This window comes from Rhinopithecus roxellana, chromosome 20 (genome assembly GCF_007565055.1).
Source record: "Rhinopithecus roxellana isolate Shanxi Qingling chromosome 20, ASM756505v1, whole genome shotgun sequence".
NCBI lineage: Eukaryota > Metazoa > Chordata > Mammalia > Primates > Cercopithecidae > Rhinopithecus > Rhinopithecus roxellana.
In genome coordinates this window covers 61,743,138-61,762,061 of record NC_044568.1, presented here as the reverse complement: position 1 = coordinate 61,762,061, position 18,924 = coordinate 61,743,138, and the positions used below count along the sequence as shown (strand labels likewise).

At 32.8% G+C, this 18,924-nt stretch overlaps 1 protein-coding gene across 7 annotated transcripts in view; it reads left to right on the top strand.

Annotated features, from left to right (window-relative positions):
- CNTNAP4 (contactin associated protein like 4) overlaps positions 1–18,924 on the top strand; it is a 294,017-nt gene that overhangs the window by 135,012 nt on the left and 140,081 nt on the right. For all 7 annotated transcript variants that reach the window (XM_030924957.1, XM_030924953.1, XM_030924955.1 and 4 more), the window contains exon 4: positions 18,270–18,417. In XM_030924957.1, the coding sequence (XP_030780817.1) occupies positions 18,270–18,417 (148 nt within the window). The remainder of the gene's footprint in view (positions 1–18,269; positions 18,418–18,924) is intronic.

Here is an 18,924-nt window from a genome sequence, read left to right as displayed (position 1 = left end):
TAAGATTTTGTGACTGTTCTGGAAGAATTCAAAGGAAAATTTGAATGTATGGCACAATAGACTTTACACTACATGTGGCATTAAGATAAATATCATTTAAATGTAAAATAAGCCCCAATGCTGTGTCATTGGAATACTAAAGAATTCCCCTCAGATACATTTATTTTAATTTTTTTTAATCTTTAGAGAGCAGCCAGGCATTTTATGTGGTTCCTTATAGAAACACTTATGGTTATTCTATATATTATGAATAATGTAGTTTCTTAAAATAAGAAGAGTTTAAAGTACTTATACAGCATCATTAAAGTCATATGCAATATGTTTTATAAGCTGACTTGAGAGGATGCATACAAATACCTATAAAAGTTATGTATGCACCTTTAAAATAATTTGAAAATGTTAATCAACCAATCTAAATTGCATTGAAACAGAAACAATATGGATATTTAGGAACTTCCGGTTGCTACATGGTGCTATAATTACACTGGCTGAAGTATAATTTCCAAAAATTATATGCAAAGGCAAACTAGTTAAAAAGGAAATAAAACTCTGCATTAAAGAAATTAAAACTATTTTTGTTAAAGTGACTTTCCTAGGAAGCATTTTATTGGTATCTTTTGTCTTGAGGTTAAAAATATTGTCTACTACATTTAAATAATTATTTGGCTTTATTTCCCAAATGGAATTGTCACTTTGATCAAAGTATATATAGAGGCATTGCTATTTCTCCTTTTATTCTCCAGTGGGATGACTTGGATGTTAAACTAAAGTAATGAGTTTCAGAGTCAGACTAATAAACTGTCTGTAACGCTGTGCCATCTGTGAAGACTTAATCACTATACAACACAACAATCACAACTGCATGTTATTGAGGCTTGTTATGAAGTAGGCAGATGTTAATCTCTTCATCTTACTTAATTTGGATATCAGACTTTGGAAGTAAGTATTCTTATCTCCAATTTATAGATAAAGAAACTGAGGTTTACGAATCTGATTCAAGATTTTCCAGCTGTTAAGTGATGGATCCCCATCTTTTTAAGAGCCAGGATTGTCTTGTTTATTTGGTTGGTTTTTTTTTTTTTTCCAGGTCATACTGAGGTCTTCAGTAGAAAGGTTTGGATGAGCATACTTAATTTCTGTTTATGGAAAGGACTTGAAGGCAGTGTTAATATTTCACTTGTTGCTGGAATAATGATTGTTGATGCTTGAAAAAAAGTTGTCTACAAAGATTAAGAAGATTTTTTTTGAACATGAAATAAATGAGATTTTGTCATCTGTGTTGAGTAGAAGAAATATTTCCTAAATTTCAGACATCCTAGCATTAAAAATGGAGAACATGTATTAAAGCCTTCAAGCTTTCTCTGTTCTTGTTCCATTTATCTATATCAAGATACCCATGGGTACGTGAGCCATTTACTGGTTTGTTTTGTAGTTTTGTTACATCTGGCAGTGTTTCAAAAGGTAATGCAAGTGGGCAGGTGTTATTATTGATTGAAATAAACAATTTGCACCAGTCTAAAACAGTGCTCGCTGCAAGTATTTATTCACCCTCTGCTCCCAAATGACAGATGAGTTTGTCTTTGTGAAGAATCAGTTAAGCCCTGATTACATTATTACTAAATAAAGTACTCTCTCCTTTGACTTTCTATATAATGAAACTTTAATTGTGTGACTAAATTGTACAGAATCCAAAGGTCAAACAACCCAAAATAACACAGCATCGTATATTTCTCTGTGTATCCTAAAAACGTTTGGTGAAATTTAAAGTTAGCGCCAACTTAAAAAATAATACTATAGAGATCATTAATTTTTGTATTCGCTAAATCTTAATATTACAATTAGGCATGTCTCAGAGGTTACCCAGTTTCTCCCAGCGTCTAGCTTCTATGAAAGTGTAGGTTAAGATCTACATAAAGATACAGTGGTCCTCAGCTAAATAAGGTATATAGTGTCTAATGTACATCACAATATACATTACAATATGAAGTATACATTAATGTACATTCATATGTACACTAATAGCATTATTAATATACATTAAATAATGTATGGCTTCAGAGGCTGTAATGAGGGTCATCAACTCTGAACTCTAAGAAATAGTAAGGGCTAATTGAACTCTATCCAAATTTTTTAAACATTCCAATTTTTCAAATTAAGTATAATAAACAGGATGTTTATTTTAATCTGCTTAGAAATGTTGGTTGATTTACAGTCTCTTTCTAAGGGACATATTTAAGTTTCCATTTGGGAAAACAATTAGCAATTTATTTAATAAATGACATTTTGAAGCAGTGTGAAGGCTAATCATTAGAGTGGCTATATAAATACATTAATAGATATACAGGTAAATGAGGAATAATTTACTTTAAATTTTATAATGTCTCTAATGGGGAATTCAGTAGTTTTCTTTCAGCACTGAACAATAGTGATTTAGATGGTAATAGTCATAAGAATGCCATTATTCTTAGTAATATTAATGGTAAAATGAGAGATGCTAATCGAGCTCTTTATGGTATAATACATGATAAATTATGTGATATCTAAAATCTGAAGTTGAAAGGTATTTCTCATAGTGTTCTTAATGATCTATAAAAAAGCACAAAAGTGAAAAATAGAATTTTAATGAGGTATTCTTCAAAAATCTTTTTGCTTTTGTATATATACATGCAAAATTTAAATCTTGATTGTCTTCACTGAACTATTTTTTAAAGTGCCAAGAATCTATTTCTTTTTCACAGTTAGCATGCTTATTTTCATGTAACTTTTTATGATGAAAGACCATACACATCCAGAAAAAGACAAAAAGCATAAATGTATATACAACTCATTGGACTATCAAAAAGTGAAAATGCTATGTAAATATTACCTAGACCAAGCATATTATTGTAACTTTCATGCCCTTACTGTTGACTACTACCTCCCTCTTCCCACCAAATAATCATGATCATGAATTCTATTACCATAGATTAGTTTTGCCTATTTTGAATTATATACAGAAAGAATCATACTGTATGAACTTTTAAATATCTGGCTCCTTGGGTTAACATTATGCTTATGAAAAGAACCCATGTTGTGTCTACATAGGTATAACTGATTTATTTTCATATAATGAAATGTTCTACAGTAATGAAAATAAATAAAAGTATAATTAAACAATACAATTAAAAAATATAATTTAAAAATATACCAGTATTTTAAAATCCATTCTATAATTGGACATGTGAATTATACTTTGGGGCAATTATGAATAATGCTTCAAAAATATTCACGTACATACATGTCTTTTGCTAGCTGGAAAACTGACTGATTTTGCTTTGGGTACATCATTCTTCAGAGTGGAATTGCCAACTCATAAAAATCTACATATTTAATTTTAGTAGAAAATGAAAAATACTTTTAATGGAAATCATACCAATTTATATTATCAACAGCAGTGTATTAAAATTCCATTTATTCCACATTCTTGAAAGCACTTGGTATTAATTTTCTTTTGTTTTAGATTTTTATTGTTTCCCTCATTTTTAGCCATTCTAGTTGGTGTGCCTAACTCTCACGCTTTGTTTCTAAGTGGCATTGTCCAATGTCTAATAAGATTAGCAACTATTTCATAGATTTGTTAGGCGTTTAAATATTTTTTCTTTTTTTTTTTTTTTTCTCATTGCTTTGTAGTTCGCTATGTATTCTGGATACTAATATACTGAAAAATAGGTTCTACCATTCTGTGGTTTCTATTACAGCATTTTTAGATGAACAAAATTTTTAATGTATTCTGACATCAGTTTCAGTTCATAGTTAAGAAAATTGTTGAACTGCTTAAAATGATGAAAATATTCAGCTATGTTATCTTCCTATAACATTACTGTTTTGCCTTTCACATTTATATCTACAGTCTTCCTGGAATTCACTTCTGCGTATGGTTTGAGGTAGTGATCAATCCTTCTTTAAAAATTTCTTTCTTTAAAATTTTTTTTATGGGTACCTGAAATGTTTTGATACAGGCATGCAGTGTGAAATAAGCACATCATAGGGAATGGGGTATCCGTTCCCTCAAGCATTTATCCTTAGAGTTACAAACAATCCAATTATACTTTTTGTTATTTTAAAATGTACAGTTATTATTGGCTATAGTCACCCTGTTGTGCTATCAAATAACAGGTCTTAGTCATTCTTTCTATTTGTTTGTACCCGTTAACCATCCCCACCTCCTGCCAAGCCCCCCACTCCACTCCTCAGCCTCTAGTAACCATCCATCTGCTCTCCATGTCCATGAGCTCAGCTCTTCTGATTTTTAGATTTTTCTTTTTAAAGTGTTTTCCAACGTGGATATCCAAGTTATAGAGCACCATGTATAAGAATTATTTTTCTCCCCACTGCTCTGCATGGCAAACATTGTTAATAGTCCACTCTCCATATGTGCTGAATCTTGTTTCTGAGTTCTCTGTTCTTTGCAATGATCTATTTGAGGCACCTGCCAATATGACATTCTCTTATTTTTTTATATCATTATAAGACTTAATATTCAGTTAAAAAAAAAAAAGCAAAACCCTCTGACTTTTTCTTCAGGAGTATCTTGGTGATTTCCATTTTGTTACATTTCCACATAAAATTTGTAACTATCTTGTAATTTGTGCACACACACAAACATTGGCTTGAATTTGATAGAATCTATATGTTAATTTAGGATTATTGACATCTTTTCAAAATTGTGTTTTCTTCTGTAAGCCTTTTAAATTTTTTCTCAATAATATTTTATAATTTTAATGTAAAGGCATTAAATATATTTTATTAGATTTTTTACAGTTAAATAATATAGTTGATGCTAATGTAAATGTCTTTCAAAAATTTCACTTTCTGTTGTTTTTGTATAAATGTTTAATTCATTTTTATATATAGACTTTTATCTAGTTTGCTCAACTAACTCTATAGATTTTTCAAATTTCCTACATATGCAATCATACACCTATAAATAAAGGCAGTTTTATTTCTTCCTTTCCAATCCTACTACCTGTTAAATATTTTTCTTGCTTTATTACACTAACTAGAAGTTCATTACATGTTCAATGAAAGGGTCTATACAGAACATACTTGTCACATTCTCAAACTCAAAGCAGCTCTCAGCATTTCCTATAATGTGTGATACTTGCTGTATGATTTTTATAGATACTGTTTGCAGAGTTAGAAATTGCCTACTGGGCTAAGAATTTTAATCATCTGTGAATATTAAATTTTATTAAATGCTTTTTCTGTATTTGTTGAGAAAACCGTCTGTTACTTAATGTGATAAATTACATTGAATGACTTTTAAATATTTAGCAATTCTTCCATTCCAGGAATTAACTCGATTGAGACATGATTTATTATTTTTTCTATAGTTTTATATTGTAGAATAATTTTTAAACTCTTTTTAAGGAGTTTTGGATATGCATTCATGAGTAAGATTGACTTTTATTTTCCTTCTTGCAAGTTCCTTGTCAGATTTTAATATCAAGGTTATGCTGGCCTCACAAAACAAGCTGGGAAGCATTCTCTGTTTTTCTGCTCTTTGAAGGTATTTGTTTAATATTGGTGTGATTTTCGTCCTTAAATGTTTAGAAGAATTCACTAGGAAAGACATTGAGGACTGCAATTTTCTGTGTGAATATGTTTACAATTATGCATTTAATCTGACAGACGTAGGCAGTTCAGGTTTTCCTAGTCTCATCTGTTTTGGTAAGTGGCGATTGGTTTGGAAAATCATAAGATGCTCTTTTGCATTACTGATATTGTTTATTCTTGTCTCCTATTTTTTTCTTTCCTGGATCAGTCCTAACTAGGGTTTTGTTAGCTTAAACATTCTTTTCAAAAACCAACTTATGTTTTCTTCCCCCAATTTTGGTAATTATTCCTATGTATTTTAATCGTGAGGAATAATACCTCTTGTAGAAAGAAGAATATACAGACATCAAAATGGAAAATAATTACAATAGTCTGAATTTCCAAGATTCGGGATAAACACAATTCACCCAAATTTTGTGTGTATTCTTTCAGATTTATAACACAAATGTATTTATGCAGTGTGTTTTCTAAGCACACACAGATGAAATACAGAATTATACGGTAATGCCATTTGATACATATGACCACTCTTTCCTCATTTGTACATCTTCTTGCTACTTCCCTGCTTAGATTATTTTAAAACATATCTAATATTGCGTGACTTTCGTCAAAGATTCTACAAAATATATTTATAATCAATAAGGAGTTTGTTTTTAAATAGAACTTAAAATGAACATATCTGACACAATTTATAAGTTCTGTAATATAAAATAATCATGGGCTATTGGACTTTTGCTTGTAGTGTAAAGATATCTTTTTAAAATTTATTATTTGAATTAGAATTCAAAGTCTAATAATACATTGAGTTAATACATGTTTTATAGTATGATACTATTTATTACCTTTAAAATCAATTTTATTGAGACAGTATTTAGTTGCCATAAAATGCACCCAAATAAAGTGCAGAAATTGATGGGTTCTGATAAATGTAAACACCTGTTTAACCCCACATAGAGGAATCAGAATGTATCCATCAGCCAGCAAAGTTCCTTCATGCTCCTTGCATTACTGATGCAAGGAGCAGTCAACCCTCATCACATCCTGACCCTGGAAATAATCAGCTTTCTGTCACTATAGAGTGTTTTTACTATTCTAGAATTTTATATAAATGAAATCATCCAGTGTTCACTTTTATTTCTGGCATTTTTCATTCTGCAAAATATTTTTAAAATTGTTTTGTGGTCTTGAGTACATCATCAGTTTATGTCTTTTATTATTGAGTAATTTCCCATTGTATAGATATACTGTTTTTTTTTAACTCTGCCTTATTTTTGTCAGTTATTCATTTTTAAAAATTATTCTTCATTTGTGGCTTTAATTTGCTGTATTTTTCCCCCTAGTGTCTTAACTTCTATCCTTAACTCATTTATATTCTGCCTTTCTTTTGATATCCATGGGCTCAATATTGGTGACTTGGCTTTCATTTGTGATATTGATAATTTGGGTCTTTTCTTTCCCTTTTTTACCCCATAGATAGCAAACTAGAGGTTTATCAATGCTAGCAAACTTTTGAAAGAACCACCTTTTGGTTTGCTGATTTTCTTGAATATTTTCCTGTTTTAAATTTTATTAATTTTTGCTCTGATTTTTAAAATTTCTTTCCTTCTGCATTTTTTAGACTTCAATTCTAAATTCTCTAATAACCTAAGATGGAAACTTGGGTTATTTATTTAGATCTTTGTTTGTTTTCTAATATGTGCATTTAATGCTACAATTTTTCCTCATACCCTGCTTTTGCTCTATGCTGCATATTTTGATGATATATTTTCATTTTCATATAGATTTAAAAATTCTAGATGATTTCACATGAAACTTCTGTTTTTAACTTGAATTTTTTTCAGATGTTCAGGAACTTTCTAGTTATTTTTCTGTTATTGATTTATAGTTTAATTCCTTTATGGCCTGAGAGCATACATTGTGTGATTTCTATTTTTATAAATTTGCAAGAGTATGTCTTATGACCCATAATGCATGGTGAATGTTCCATGTGAGCTTAAAAAGAGTGTGTCTGCTGTTGTTGGGTGAAATGTTCTCAAAATGTTAATTAAATCTAGTTGAATAATAGTGATGCTCAGGTCTTCTGTATTCTTAATGTTTTCCTGCTTCCTTGATACATCAGTTATTCCAACTATAATAATGGACTTCTCTGTTTTTAACTTGCCATTCTATCAGTATTTGCCTCATGTGACAACTCTGTTGGTAATTGCCTACACAGTTAGGATTATTTCGCCATCTTGGAAATTGGATCACTTTCTCTTTAGGAAATGTTTTTTGCTGTCCCTTATAATCTTCCTTGTTCTGCAGGTTTCTTTGTCTGAAATTAATGTAGCTCCTTCAGCTTTTATTTTTTTATTAGTGTTAATGTGTGATATATCTTTCTTCATCCATTTACTTTTAATGTATGTTAGTTTATATTTAATGTGGATAGCTGGACCTGCTCTTTCTATATACTCTGACAGTCTCTTTAATTGGTATATTTAGATTGCTCACTTTTCAAGTGGTTATTGATATATTTGAATTAATATCTATCATACTTTTAACTGTTTTCTATTTGTTGCATTTGTTCTTATTATTTTGCCCCCATTTTAAGTTCCTTATCTGATTTTAATTGAAAATTTTGTATGATTCTATTTTATCTCCTTTTTTATAATATCAATTATACTTTAAAAAATTGTCCGTGGCTGCCTTAAACTAAACCAAAGTCCATTTTCAAATATTAATAATACTTATTATATAGTGCAGGTCCCTTATAACAGAGTATTCCTAACTTCTCCCTTACATACCTGACAACATTCATTTGTAATTTAAGTGAATGTAATATTAATTTGCAATAAAAATAAATTCATTTAATTTATCGATGTGCTATAAGCATCCAATTCATGATTATTATTATTGTAAACATTTATCTTTTAACTAAGGATTAAATTAAGAATAAGAAAAATAAATGATCTTACTTTATCTTCTTTTATTTCTTCTTTAATGTTCTTCCTTTCTCAATGTAGATCCAGATTTCTGAGCTATATAACTTTCCTTTTGTCTGAAGAACTTCTTCAAACATTTCTTATAGGGAAGGAGTGCTCTCAATGCGTTCCCTCAGTTTTTGTTTGTCTGAGAGTCTTTATTTCTCCTTCACTTTGGAAGGATTTCTGTAGATATAGAGTTCTAGTTTTATTTTTACTTCTTTCAATGCTTTCCATATTTCACTCTGCTGTTTGCTTGCTTGCATGTTTTCTGATGAAAAGTCCAATATAATTTTTATATTTCTTTATCAGTAGTATAGCTACCTTTCAATGCCCTCTGCTTCTTCCAAAATTTTGTTTTTGTCTTTGGTTTACTGTAATTTGAATCTGATAAGACTCAGTATAGTTTTTATTTTGATTTTTAATCTTCACTTTTATTCTCTGAGCATCCTGGATCCATAGTTCAGTGTCTGTCATTAATATTGAAAAGTTATTGGCCATTATTACTTCAAATATTTCTTTGATCTATTATTTTTTCCTTCTGGTGTTCCACTTATGCATATGTTACAACTTTTGTAATTACCCACAATTCTTGATACTATCTTCTGCTTTTTTTTTTCTTTTTCTATTACAGCTTTTTTTTTTCTTTTTATTTTTCTATTACAGCTTGAGAAATTTGTATCTTTTCTTTTCTTCTGATCCTTCGTTGGTTGTATTGAATCTGTTGAAGGGCCCATCAAAAGAAGGCATTCTTCATTTCTGTTGCAGCGTTTTTAATTTGTAACATTTCTCTTTGATTTTTTTCACATAGTTTTCATCTTTCTGATTCCATTACCCATCTGTTTTTGCATGTTGTACACTTTTTCCATCAGACCCCTTAGCATATTAATCATACTTGTTTTAAGCCCTTGTCTGATTTTCAACATCTGTGGCATGTGTGAGTCTTGTTCTGGTAGTTGTTTTGTCTCTGCAGAGTGTGGAGGTTTTTTCTTACTTTTTGGCATTCCTTGTAATTTTTTGTTGAAATCAAAATGTGCTATATCTGACAATAGAAACTACGACACATAGGTTGTTAGTATGAAGATTTACATTACTCTGGCTAAGAAATGGGTTATAGTTTAGGTGTGCTATAGGTGCAATAGGTACCAGATGCTTCCATTTCATCTAATGCACTTGTTTCTGTTTCTCCTTTTGGCTTAAATTCTCTTCAGGGGCAGTCTTTGTTTTTTAAGTCTTTCAACTGTTATCCAGTATTATTGCACTGGACTCCTGTTGTGTGGTGGTTTGATGTGTAAGAAGAGCAGTGTTCTGTAATATTCCAACTCAATTTAAGTGTTTCATTGGGTTGTTGTCTCAGAACTGTGACCTTCACAAGCATATCTCTGGTGGTATAGCTTTTTTCCCTCCTGCCAGCTACTTTCTTTCCTGTCTACTGGGTTTCCAATCTATTTCTATGAAGCTCTGACTCCTGTTTCCTTTTCTTCCTTAGGTAAGACAGGAAAGGTACAGAGGCTGAAATGGGAGAAGTACTGTCTCCCAATTGGGAGAGGTTCTGGCAAAGTCTTTTCTTCAGGAGAATAGCCCTTTGTTATGAAGAAAACTCTGAGCATACTTCACAGTGATTCCCTTTCCCGCTTCCTGACAGAACCAGAAGGGAGTCTTTTTCTAATCTTTGTAGAATGCATGTATGGGTTCTCAGAGGTAAAGCCCACAGAAGTATGGAGCCCTCTAGGACTGTGGTCAGGAATTTCTCACTCTCATGCTAGTCCACACTCAGTTTCCAGAGATTCATCAAAATTATCATAGAAGTTTTCCTATCAGTTTCTGGTGCCAGTGGCTTTTGTTCCAGGAGGACGGATCTCAGCTCTGACTCTTTGAATGGTCCCGTCTGTCTAGATTCCAGCATGGTGGTGTGTCATGTGTACTAGCTTGTGCTGTTATAACCAATACCATAGACTGGGTGACTTAAACAACAGACATTTATTATTCATAGTTCTTGAGGTTGAAAAGTCCGAGAACAAGGTGCTACCCAATTCACTTCTTGGTTTGGGTTCTATTTGTGGTTTGCAGATGGCGATCTCTCTGCTGTATCTGCACCTGGTGAAGAAAAAGAAATCTGAGCTCTCTTCCTATTCTGATAAGGTCACTAATTTCCTCATGAGGGCTCCACCTCATGGCCTTATCAAAATTTTATTACCTCCCAAATACCTCATTTCCAAATACAGTCACACTGTGGGTTAGGGCTTCAACATACGAATTTTGAGAGGGTGCAATTTATTCAATAGTACCACGAAAGCCCAGTTCTCTGATGAGTCTAAGAAAAGTCGTTGATTTCTAGTTTGTTTTTTTTCTTGTGGTGCAGTGTAGGGAAATGTTTCACTATGAGATGAGTACTGTGTTTGTGTGTATAAATATTCTAATATATTCTAACATTAGATTAATATATTATAATATAGAATAATATATAGAATATAATATATATTCTAATATATTCTATAGAATATTCTACAGAATATATATTAGAATAATAATGTATATTCTATAGGAGATAAATATAAATTTCCCTTTAAGAACAGTTTTTGCTGCTATTTTATTATTTTTTAATGTACATAGGATACTACATAAGAAAAAAAATTAATAGACAATTTTAGGCCTAGAAGGCTATCTTTCTGCAGAGTGTAATTTCATTTAGTTTTACAGGCAACTAGAAGCACTCAACCTCTCTGACAACCTAACTATAATTCCCCACAGATTGGAAAGATGGGAAGTTTACCTTTAATCTCCGGGTGGGGCTGTCCATCTCTGGCTTTCCCTTTATCCTAAAAAGTAGAGCCTCTGAATTCTTAAAAAAAGCCTATGGAAGCCTGTAAAATATTCTATTCTTTGACGGCTCTGCAACGAAAATTTTGCCCCTAACCCCATCAAAGCTGCTCATAAAACAAACAATGACAAAATAAAACAAACAAACAGACAAACAAAAAACTACCCAGTTTCTGTTTCTCCTCTTCAGAAGTCCTTTAGTTATCCCTAAAGAGAAAGCCTCAAAGGCAGGGCGCACCTCTTTGGGTTTTCTTCTTCTAGATCTTGGACATTTAATATTTTATTATATTTTTAGCTCTTTGACTCTTTTTTATATTCCAAAAGGAGGGTTCAGAGTTTCGTGTCTAGCAGTACCGTAATGTGAATTTTTATAGTTATTTTCCATCTCAATAAAAATTTAGTCTTCCACAAAATGGTACATATAATACCCTAATATAAATGTAAGCTTTATGACTTGTCCACATATCTCTCATATAACAATTTATTTCTGTGTTTCAACAATAGTTACAGATTACAGCCAAGTTTGCATCTTTCATGTGTGGTTTTTCTTCTGGCTATTTGATCTGTCTTGAGAATTCAAACCCTTTTATGCGAAAGGTACTAAACAGTATATTTTATAACTTGTGTCTCCATAGATTCTAATATAATGATTCACACAAGGGGCCTCATCAAGTTATTAATAATTTTGTGTTCCTTCAAATAAATATTTTAATAATATTCAATATTTTTGGAAGGTGGTAGAGATGGATTTTATTAAATAAAATTCCATTCGCTTTAATTTTGAAAATTGAGATTTATTATACGTGCAGCTCAAAACTTAGCATTCTAATTTGATTAGTGGATTCTCACTGCTATTTCTTTATTATAATAAATGAATTACATTCATAATCAAGACTGAATCAACTTTGTAAGATACAGTCCTGATGTCTTGTTCAACATATGTTTAAAAGTTATTCTTATCTGGGTTTATGTTGGCGAATTTTCCACTTTTCAGTAGTTCTTATTTCTCTTTGCTTTTAATATATGCTTTTCTAGATTAGATAACCTTTTGGGAGGCACATTTAGTAAGGATTTATACCTGGCATCATAAAATTAAAAAGTGATTTCTGTTTGACAACATGTTGCTATGATTATTTAGCATCTGAATGTCAGCTGACTATGTCAAAATGAATTGTACTTGAAAACAGGTCATGTATAGGGCACATGTAGGTCATAAGAATTCTCACAATAAGGGAGGTTATTAATGACAAGGGGATTTTCATGTTTCCCTGTTTCTTTGTTGAACTTCTACTGGTGCTGCTGTTTATATGGATGGAACTGGACTGATTTCTATATAATTGCAGAGTCTGCTATGCAACTATGTGTAATGGGTCCCATGTTTCTGATTTATAGCAGTGACGTTTTAGAGCTTCTTATAAATTGCCATATGGGCATCTCCCTTTATACTTCTTGGATTTTATACATGAGTTGCTCAATTAATATTTGAAAAAGAAATTAGTGCTATTATGCCTCTTCATAAACTTTATAATCACTTTGGAAATACTTAAAATCCTGTGAGAAACTTTAATTCATTAACTCCATAAATTTTCTTGGTTAAAATACATTCCTAAACCATCTATGAACACCTCACTGAGTCTGGAAATCACCAGGTCTAAAAGAAAAGAAAGATACAATGAAGGCTTTTTGGTAGGACATATAAAGTTCATTTTACTTCTAGATATTTTATGTACTTAATAATATAATAACATATTTATATTCTATATCTATTAGGAGGTTACTGTTTATATGCAAGAGTCATTGATTATTGAATGTTTATCATTTATTCTTATTTGACTCCAATAATTTTGGAAAGATGTAAAGTTTAATAGAAAATCTTTTTGTCTATAAAAGTCAACTGGTAGAGCTGAGTCCCAGTTCAACAATAACCTAAGTTGCGTTATTCTAAAATGTGTAAAAGGTTTTAAATATAAATTATGAGGAAAAATGAAAAAAGCTTCAGATAAAATATTAAATTTCCTCTAGGGTAAGTTGTTTGCTTTCATGTTCTGTTGAAGTGATGCCTTTTGATGGCTTAGCTAAATTATGGGCTTTGGAGTCAGAAAAGCCTGGAATTAAATCCTTGTGCTGCCACTTTCTGGCTGTATGACTTTAGGCACATAACGTCTATAATTTTCATTTTCCTCAGTTGTAAAGTGGGTACAAAAATAACTACTTCACAGAGTTGATGCAAATATTAAAGCTACCTAATACGTTTCTGCTATGTCTGATGCTGAGCCCCTAACTTTCATGTTGAAAACATTTAAATTGATCACACAGAACACAATCACTAGTTGTTATGGTCCAAATATTTGTGTCTCCCCAAAGTTTGTATATTGAAATCTTAACCCTCAACAAGATGGTATTAGGTGGGGCCTTTTGGGAGGTGATTAGGTCAAGAGGCCTGTTATGGAAATGCAATTAGTTTTCTTATAACAGAGACCCAAAGGAGCTCATTCACCCTTCCACGATGTGAGACTACAGCTAGAAAGTAGCATTCCATGAAACATGAAGTGGGCCTTCACCAGACACTGAATCTGCGGGTGCCTTGGTTTTGGACTTCCCAGCCTCCAGAACTGTGGAAAATAAATTTTTGTTGTTTATAAGATAGTCAGTTTATGACTTTTGAAGTGAGACCTTCTAAAAAAATTTTTTTCTCTCTGAAAAGTTTTGAGATAATATAGGGAACATAAAAGTACAGGATTTATACACAAACCAGAAGAGTACTTTATGAGTGAGACAAAGATCCAAAGTACAAAATTAGCTTGGCATGTGTTAGAAATGCAGATTTCAGGGCCCTCCCCACAAATTTAGTACACGGGTGCAAGATTTGTTTCTAATAAAACACCTCAAGTAATCCTGACATAAACTAAAGTTCAGAATCTTTAAAGGAAGACATAAATGTCCCTGTAATAAAATTATTATTTTTTTAAAAAGGATAGACCTTGAAATCTATGCATTCCTTTGTGAATTGTTATGGTAACAATTCTTCATAGCAAATTGAGGAAAGGTTCCTGGGCAAAGGAATACATTTGAAACTCAGCAGCATTCACTGAACTTTTCATTTCAAGTAATGTAGCATCAATCCCATGCATCATTCACAAACATTCTGAAAATTTCCATGAAATATTAAAATCCAAAGCAGAATCTTGGTTGTGTATGAAAAATTTCAACAAGTGGAGCAAAAATTACAAATATTATTGATCAGTTAATAAATATAATAAATAGTAACTGCGTATTTTTCCAAGTGACACTGGCATTAGAAAGTTGTTTAAGGTATCCAGAGTGCTACTAAGTAATGCTTTTGCCTGCTGTATTGCTATACACTCTTCCTATGTCTGTCTCCATTATTTTATTATTATAAAATTAATACATGCCCATTAAAAAATCTAGATTTGACTGGAATGTGCTGTAAGTCTCGTATTCCCAACCTCACAATTTTCCTTACCCTCCATAAGAGATAATTGCTAACAGTTTTGAATATGACAATGATATTTTTGTTAATATAAACTATGTATCATATATTTATTCTTAATGTTTTCAAAATTTAAATAGTTCATAACATGATCAAGTGAAAAGTGAAAGGCTGTCATTTGCAGATGTCTTACTGCATTTACCTGTCGGCTGTCACTGTCACTGTGCATCTTTTCTCCCAGTTCCTTAAGACGCCAAAATCATTGAACTTACATTAATTTTGAAACAAATGTGAGATCTTTTGGAGGGTAATTTAATTAATCATCCAGCTGTTCACTGTGCAAGAAATTATAATTAGGGATGTGTTAGCCTGCCAGCAGCACTTAGGAAATAGAATCAAAAGTACAAGATCTAAGGTCCTCAATCTAAGCTACACATTCCTCTAATTTGGAAAGCTTGTAAAGACATAAGTATGCAGGCTGGGTGTGGTGGCTTACGCCTGTAATCCTAACACCTTGGGAGGCCAAGGCGGGCAGATCATTTGAGGTCAGGAGTTTGAGACCAGCCTGGCCAACATGATGAATCCCTGTCTCTAGTAAAAATGCAAAAAAAAAAAGTGCCAGCCATGGTGTCTGGGGCCCGTAATCCCAGCTACTTGGGAGGCTGAGGCAGGAGAATTGTTTGAGCCCGGGAGGTGGAGGTTGCAGTGAGCTGCGATCGCGCCACTGCACTCCAGCCTGGGTGACAGAGCGAGACTCTGTCTTAAAAAAAAAAAAGACATAAGCTTACACATACACACACACAAAGAGAAAGAGAGAACAAAAGCAGTGCTCAGGCTCTGAGCGCTGAGAGTTTTAATGTGCAGTCTAAGTTCGGAAAACATTGCCCTATATCAGCCATCCTAAAGGAAATTGAAATAATCAAATTTTTGGACAAATCATCAGGATTTCCATAGAAGTTGAGACTGTCGTGCTCTAGAGGTTGGGTGAGAATAAGGTTTGGTTAGTGCAATATAGAAAACAGCTAACTTTTCTTACCTAACCTCAGTAAAAAATTTTGACCAGTGGAACAGAATGGAACCTCCTCAGGGGTCTGGTTATCAGAGTCCAAATATCCATGGAATTAAACAGTGTTCTCCTATTTATGTTCTGGGAAACGCTAGTCTAGAAATTTGCTCTGCAAAACAACAGCAGCAACAACAGCAAAAACAGAGGGGAGCAGTTCTCTGGCCTTATATGTTTGAGATGCACTAGGTAAGTGTCCCTGCCATGGATCGATACATTGCAATTTGCACATTAGCATGTGACATGCTCCGAGAGGCCCTGTAATTGAGACATCTGTGGAACTTTCGTTTTTAAGCTCAGTCTTTCTCAAACATACACATTCAACAAATATTTTGATGAGAACCACTTTGAGCCGAGCAATGTTCTAGGTATTACAGATGGAACACAATAAACCTCCCTGCTTTAGCAGAGTTTGTTTTCTAGGAGGATAAGATAAACAGGCAGATAATGATCAAATAAGAGAAACCCCTCTTAAAATAATGAGAAATATAGAGAAAATAGCAAGATATTTATGGGGGATGTCAAGTACACAAGTACTTTAGAGACTGTGATCAAAAAGGACCTGTCTTGGGGGTAATATTTTAGTTAAAGCTTAAAATGTCAAGAGAAGCTGGGCATGCAAAGGTCTTGGGAAAGAGCTTTCAGAGCAGAGTGGACTGCTGGTGCAAATCCCCGAGAGGACTGAACTTGGCTTGTTCAAGGAGGTCCAGTGTGGTTAGAGCATAATGGAGGTGGTTGCTAGAGACTATGTTTGGATGAGGAGTTTAGATTTTGTTCTAAGTGGTAAAGAAAGTGTTGGGGACGGCATAGTTTAATTTACCTCTACAAGTGTTACTACGTGCTCAGAGGGGAAGATATTGGGGTTGATGGCAAAGAACAAAATAATAATAAAGACCAGGAAGAGGCTGTCAGGGTAGTTCTGGTGAGGTGATGCTTTGTTGAACTGAGTGGTCATATTGAGATAAAGAGATGCCCCAATTTTGGATATAATTTGGAGATGCCATCACAACTGTGCCTGTGTTTTGTGAGCTTGAACATTTAGTGTATGGGATACTGGTGGAGTAGGGGCAGGAGGTAGGGGATTGACTGACAAGGAGAATCAAATTAATTTAACTATAAAACACCCAATCTTTTAAAAATGTATTAGAAAATGTTTTGGTAAATGATAGTAAAGGGATATTGGTGAAGTAGAAAGAAAAACAGGCAAATGATCAGATACCCTGGGTATTGGTGTTTCTATTGTGTTTATCTTTGCCTTGGGCAGTCTACATGAGGTTGATCTTATTTATTGACCCAGTCATGGGCAGGGGACTTATCATGAACCTGCAAATGTAGTTGCATGTTCCCTTATCATGAAAGAAAGAGATGGAGGAAAGGAGGAGGAGGAGGACCATGGTAAGGAAGCTAGGAAATAAAAATGAAATATAAATTATTGAGAACAACTTCTGCTTCATGATGACTTCTCCACCTGTAGTCTTAACAGTGTGTTGTATGGAAGAAAACAAAAGATGCTTAGATGTTGGGTGCTGCAGTATGTGAGTTTTACAGGTGAGCTACCTATTATGTAGATGCATCCTGATTTTATGGAAGAAACATAGCTCCTGGTCCTGCCATATAATGGTTGCAATGCTTGCAAACACCAGAGGGTTTTTTCTTTTCTTTCTCTCCTTTCTGACCTTTAATTTCCTTGTCTGGAATTTGACTGTGCTAACTTAGCATCATTCCCAAGACTTCTCTAGCTTTCAAATTCTAAAGTCCATAAGTTTAATTACAGGTCTTTCCACATTATTATTGTTTCCAGTGTCTCTTAACAATTTGAGTGTGTGTATCTGGCATTGTGCTACTGAGGTTTAAAAACCTGTTATCTGAGTGTAGCTCCAACTTGAATGTTGGGTGGTACTTTTCTTTATGTTAATAAGTAAGATGAGAAGGTGAAAGAACCAAAACACATCATAGTTTAATTCATTCATCAATGATGTAAGCAACTTCTTTGTCGACTGAGATGATAGTTTTCCAACCCTTTGGAGAATATTTTCTCAATTTTTTTGTTGCTATTCACAATGTTAATTGCTATAGACATGGAACACTTTTACGTTCAATCTACACGTTACAGAAGCAATTTTTATTGCTGATATCATGGTTGAAAACTGGTATAATGGGGTGGTAGAATTTAGACTCTCTTTAAAAGAAAAGTTGAAGCAACAGTAATTTCTGTGGATGGAGAGACATTGTGACATAACTGTTAATATGGTTTTCTTATAGAAGGTAGCACCATTCATAGTACAATGCAGATCACACAGTGTTCGTAGACATTATAGGTAACAAACTGAAATGCATATTCTCCAGATACATTGATTTCCTTCTTTCCCTTTTCTCGTAGGGTTTTTCAGGAAATGCAAATGCAGACAGTGTTGTGTACTATAGACTCCAGCCTTCTATCAAAGCCCGATTTCTGCGCTTCCTCCCTTTAGAATGGAACCCCAAGGGCAGAATTGGGATGCGAATCGAAGTGTTTGGATGTGCATACAGTAAGTGTTTGTTTATCCAATACACTGACATAGATATCAAAAGAGATGTTTTAAAAGCCAAACTGCAAACTGAAATGGACTTTTTAGCTCTGTAAAGAGATATAAAAAAATAGGAATAATTTTTGTGGAAAGCTTTTTTGTGTGTGCCTGTACATGCCAATATTGACTTTTGTGTTCAACTTTAACATTTTAATTCAGAGGTGGAAGCACTTGATAGATAGATAGATGGATAGATATATATTTATTGATACATGTGAATGCATTTATTCAAATAGAATATTATTGACTAGATTGTAACTTTCAAGTATTAGGAGTTTCCTTCGTGAGTTATATTTGATGATACTTCATTGAGGTATCCTGAGTCTAATAAAAGAGACACTGTTCCATTGAGTTTAACCAATCATCTGTTATGAAACCAAAAACTATTTTTCTCTTTAGCCTACAAACAATATCATACAATTCACTTTTAAATATGCTGTGCTCTCAGTATAAATTAATAGAAAAAGA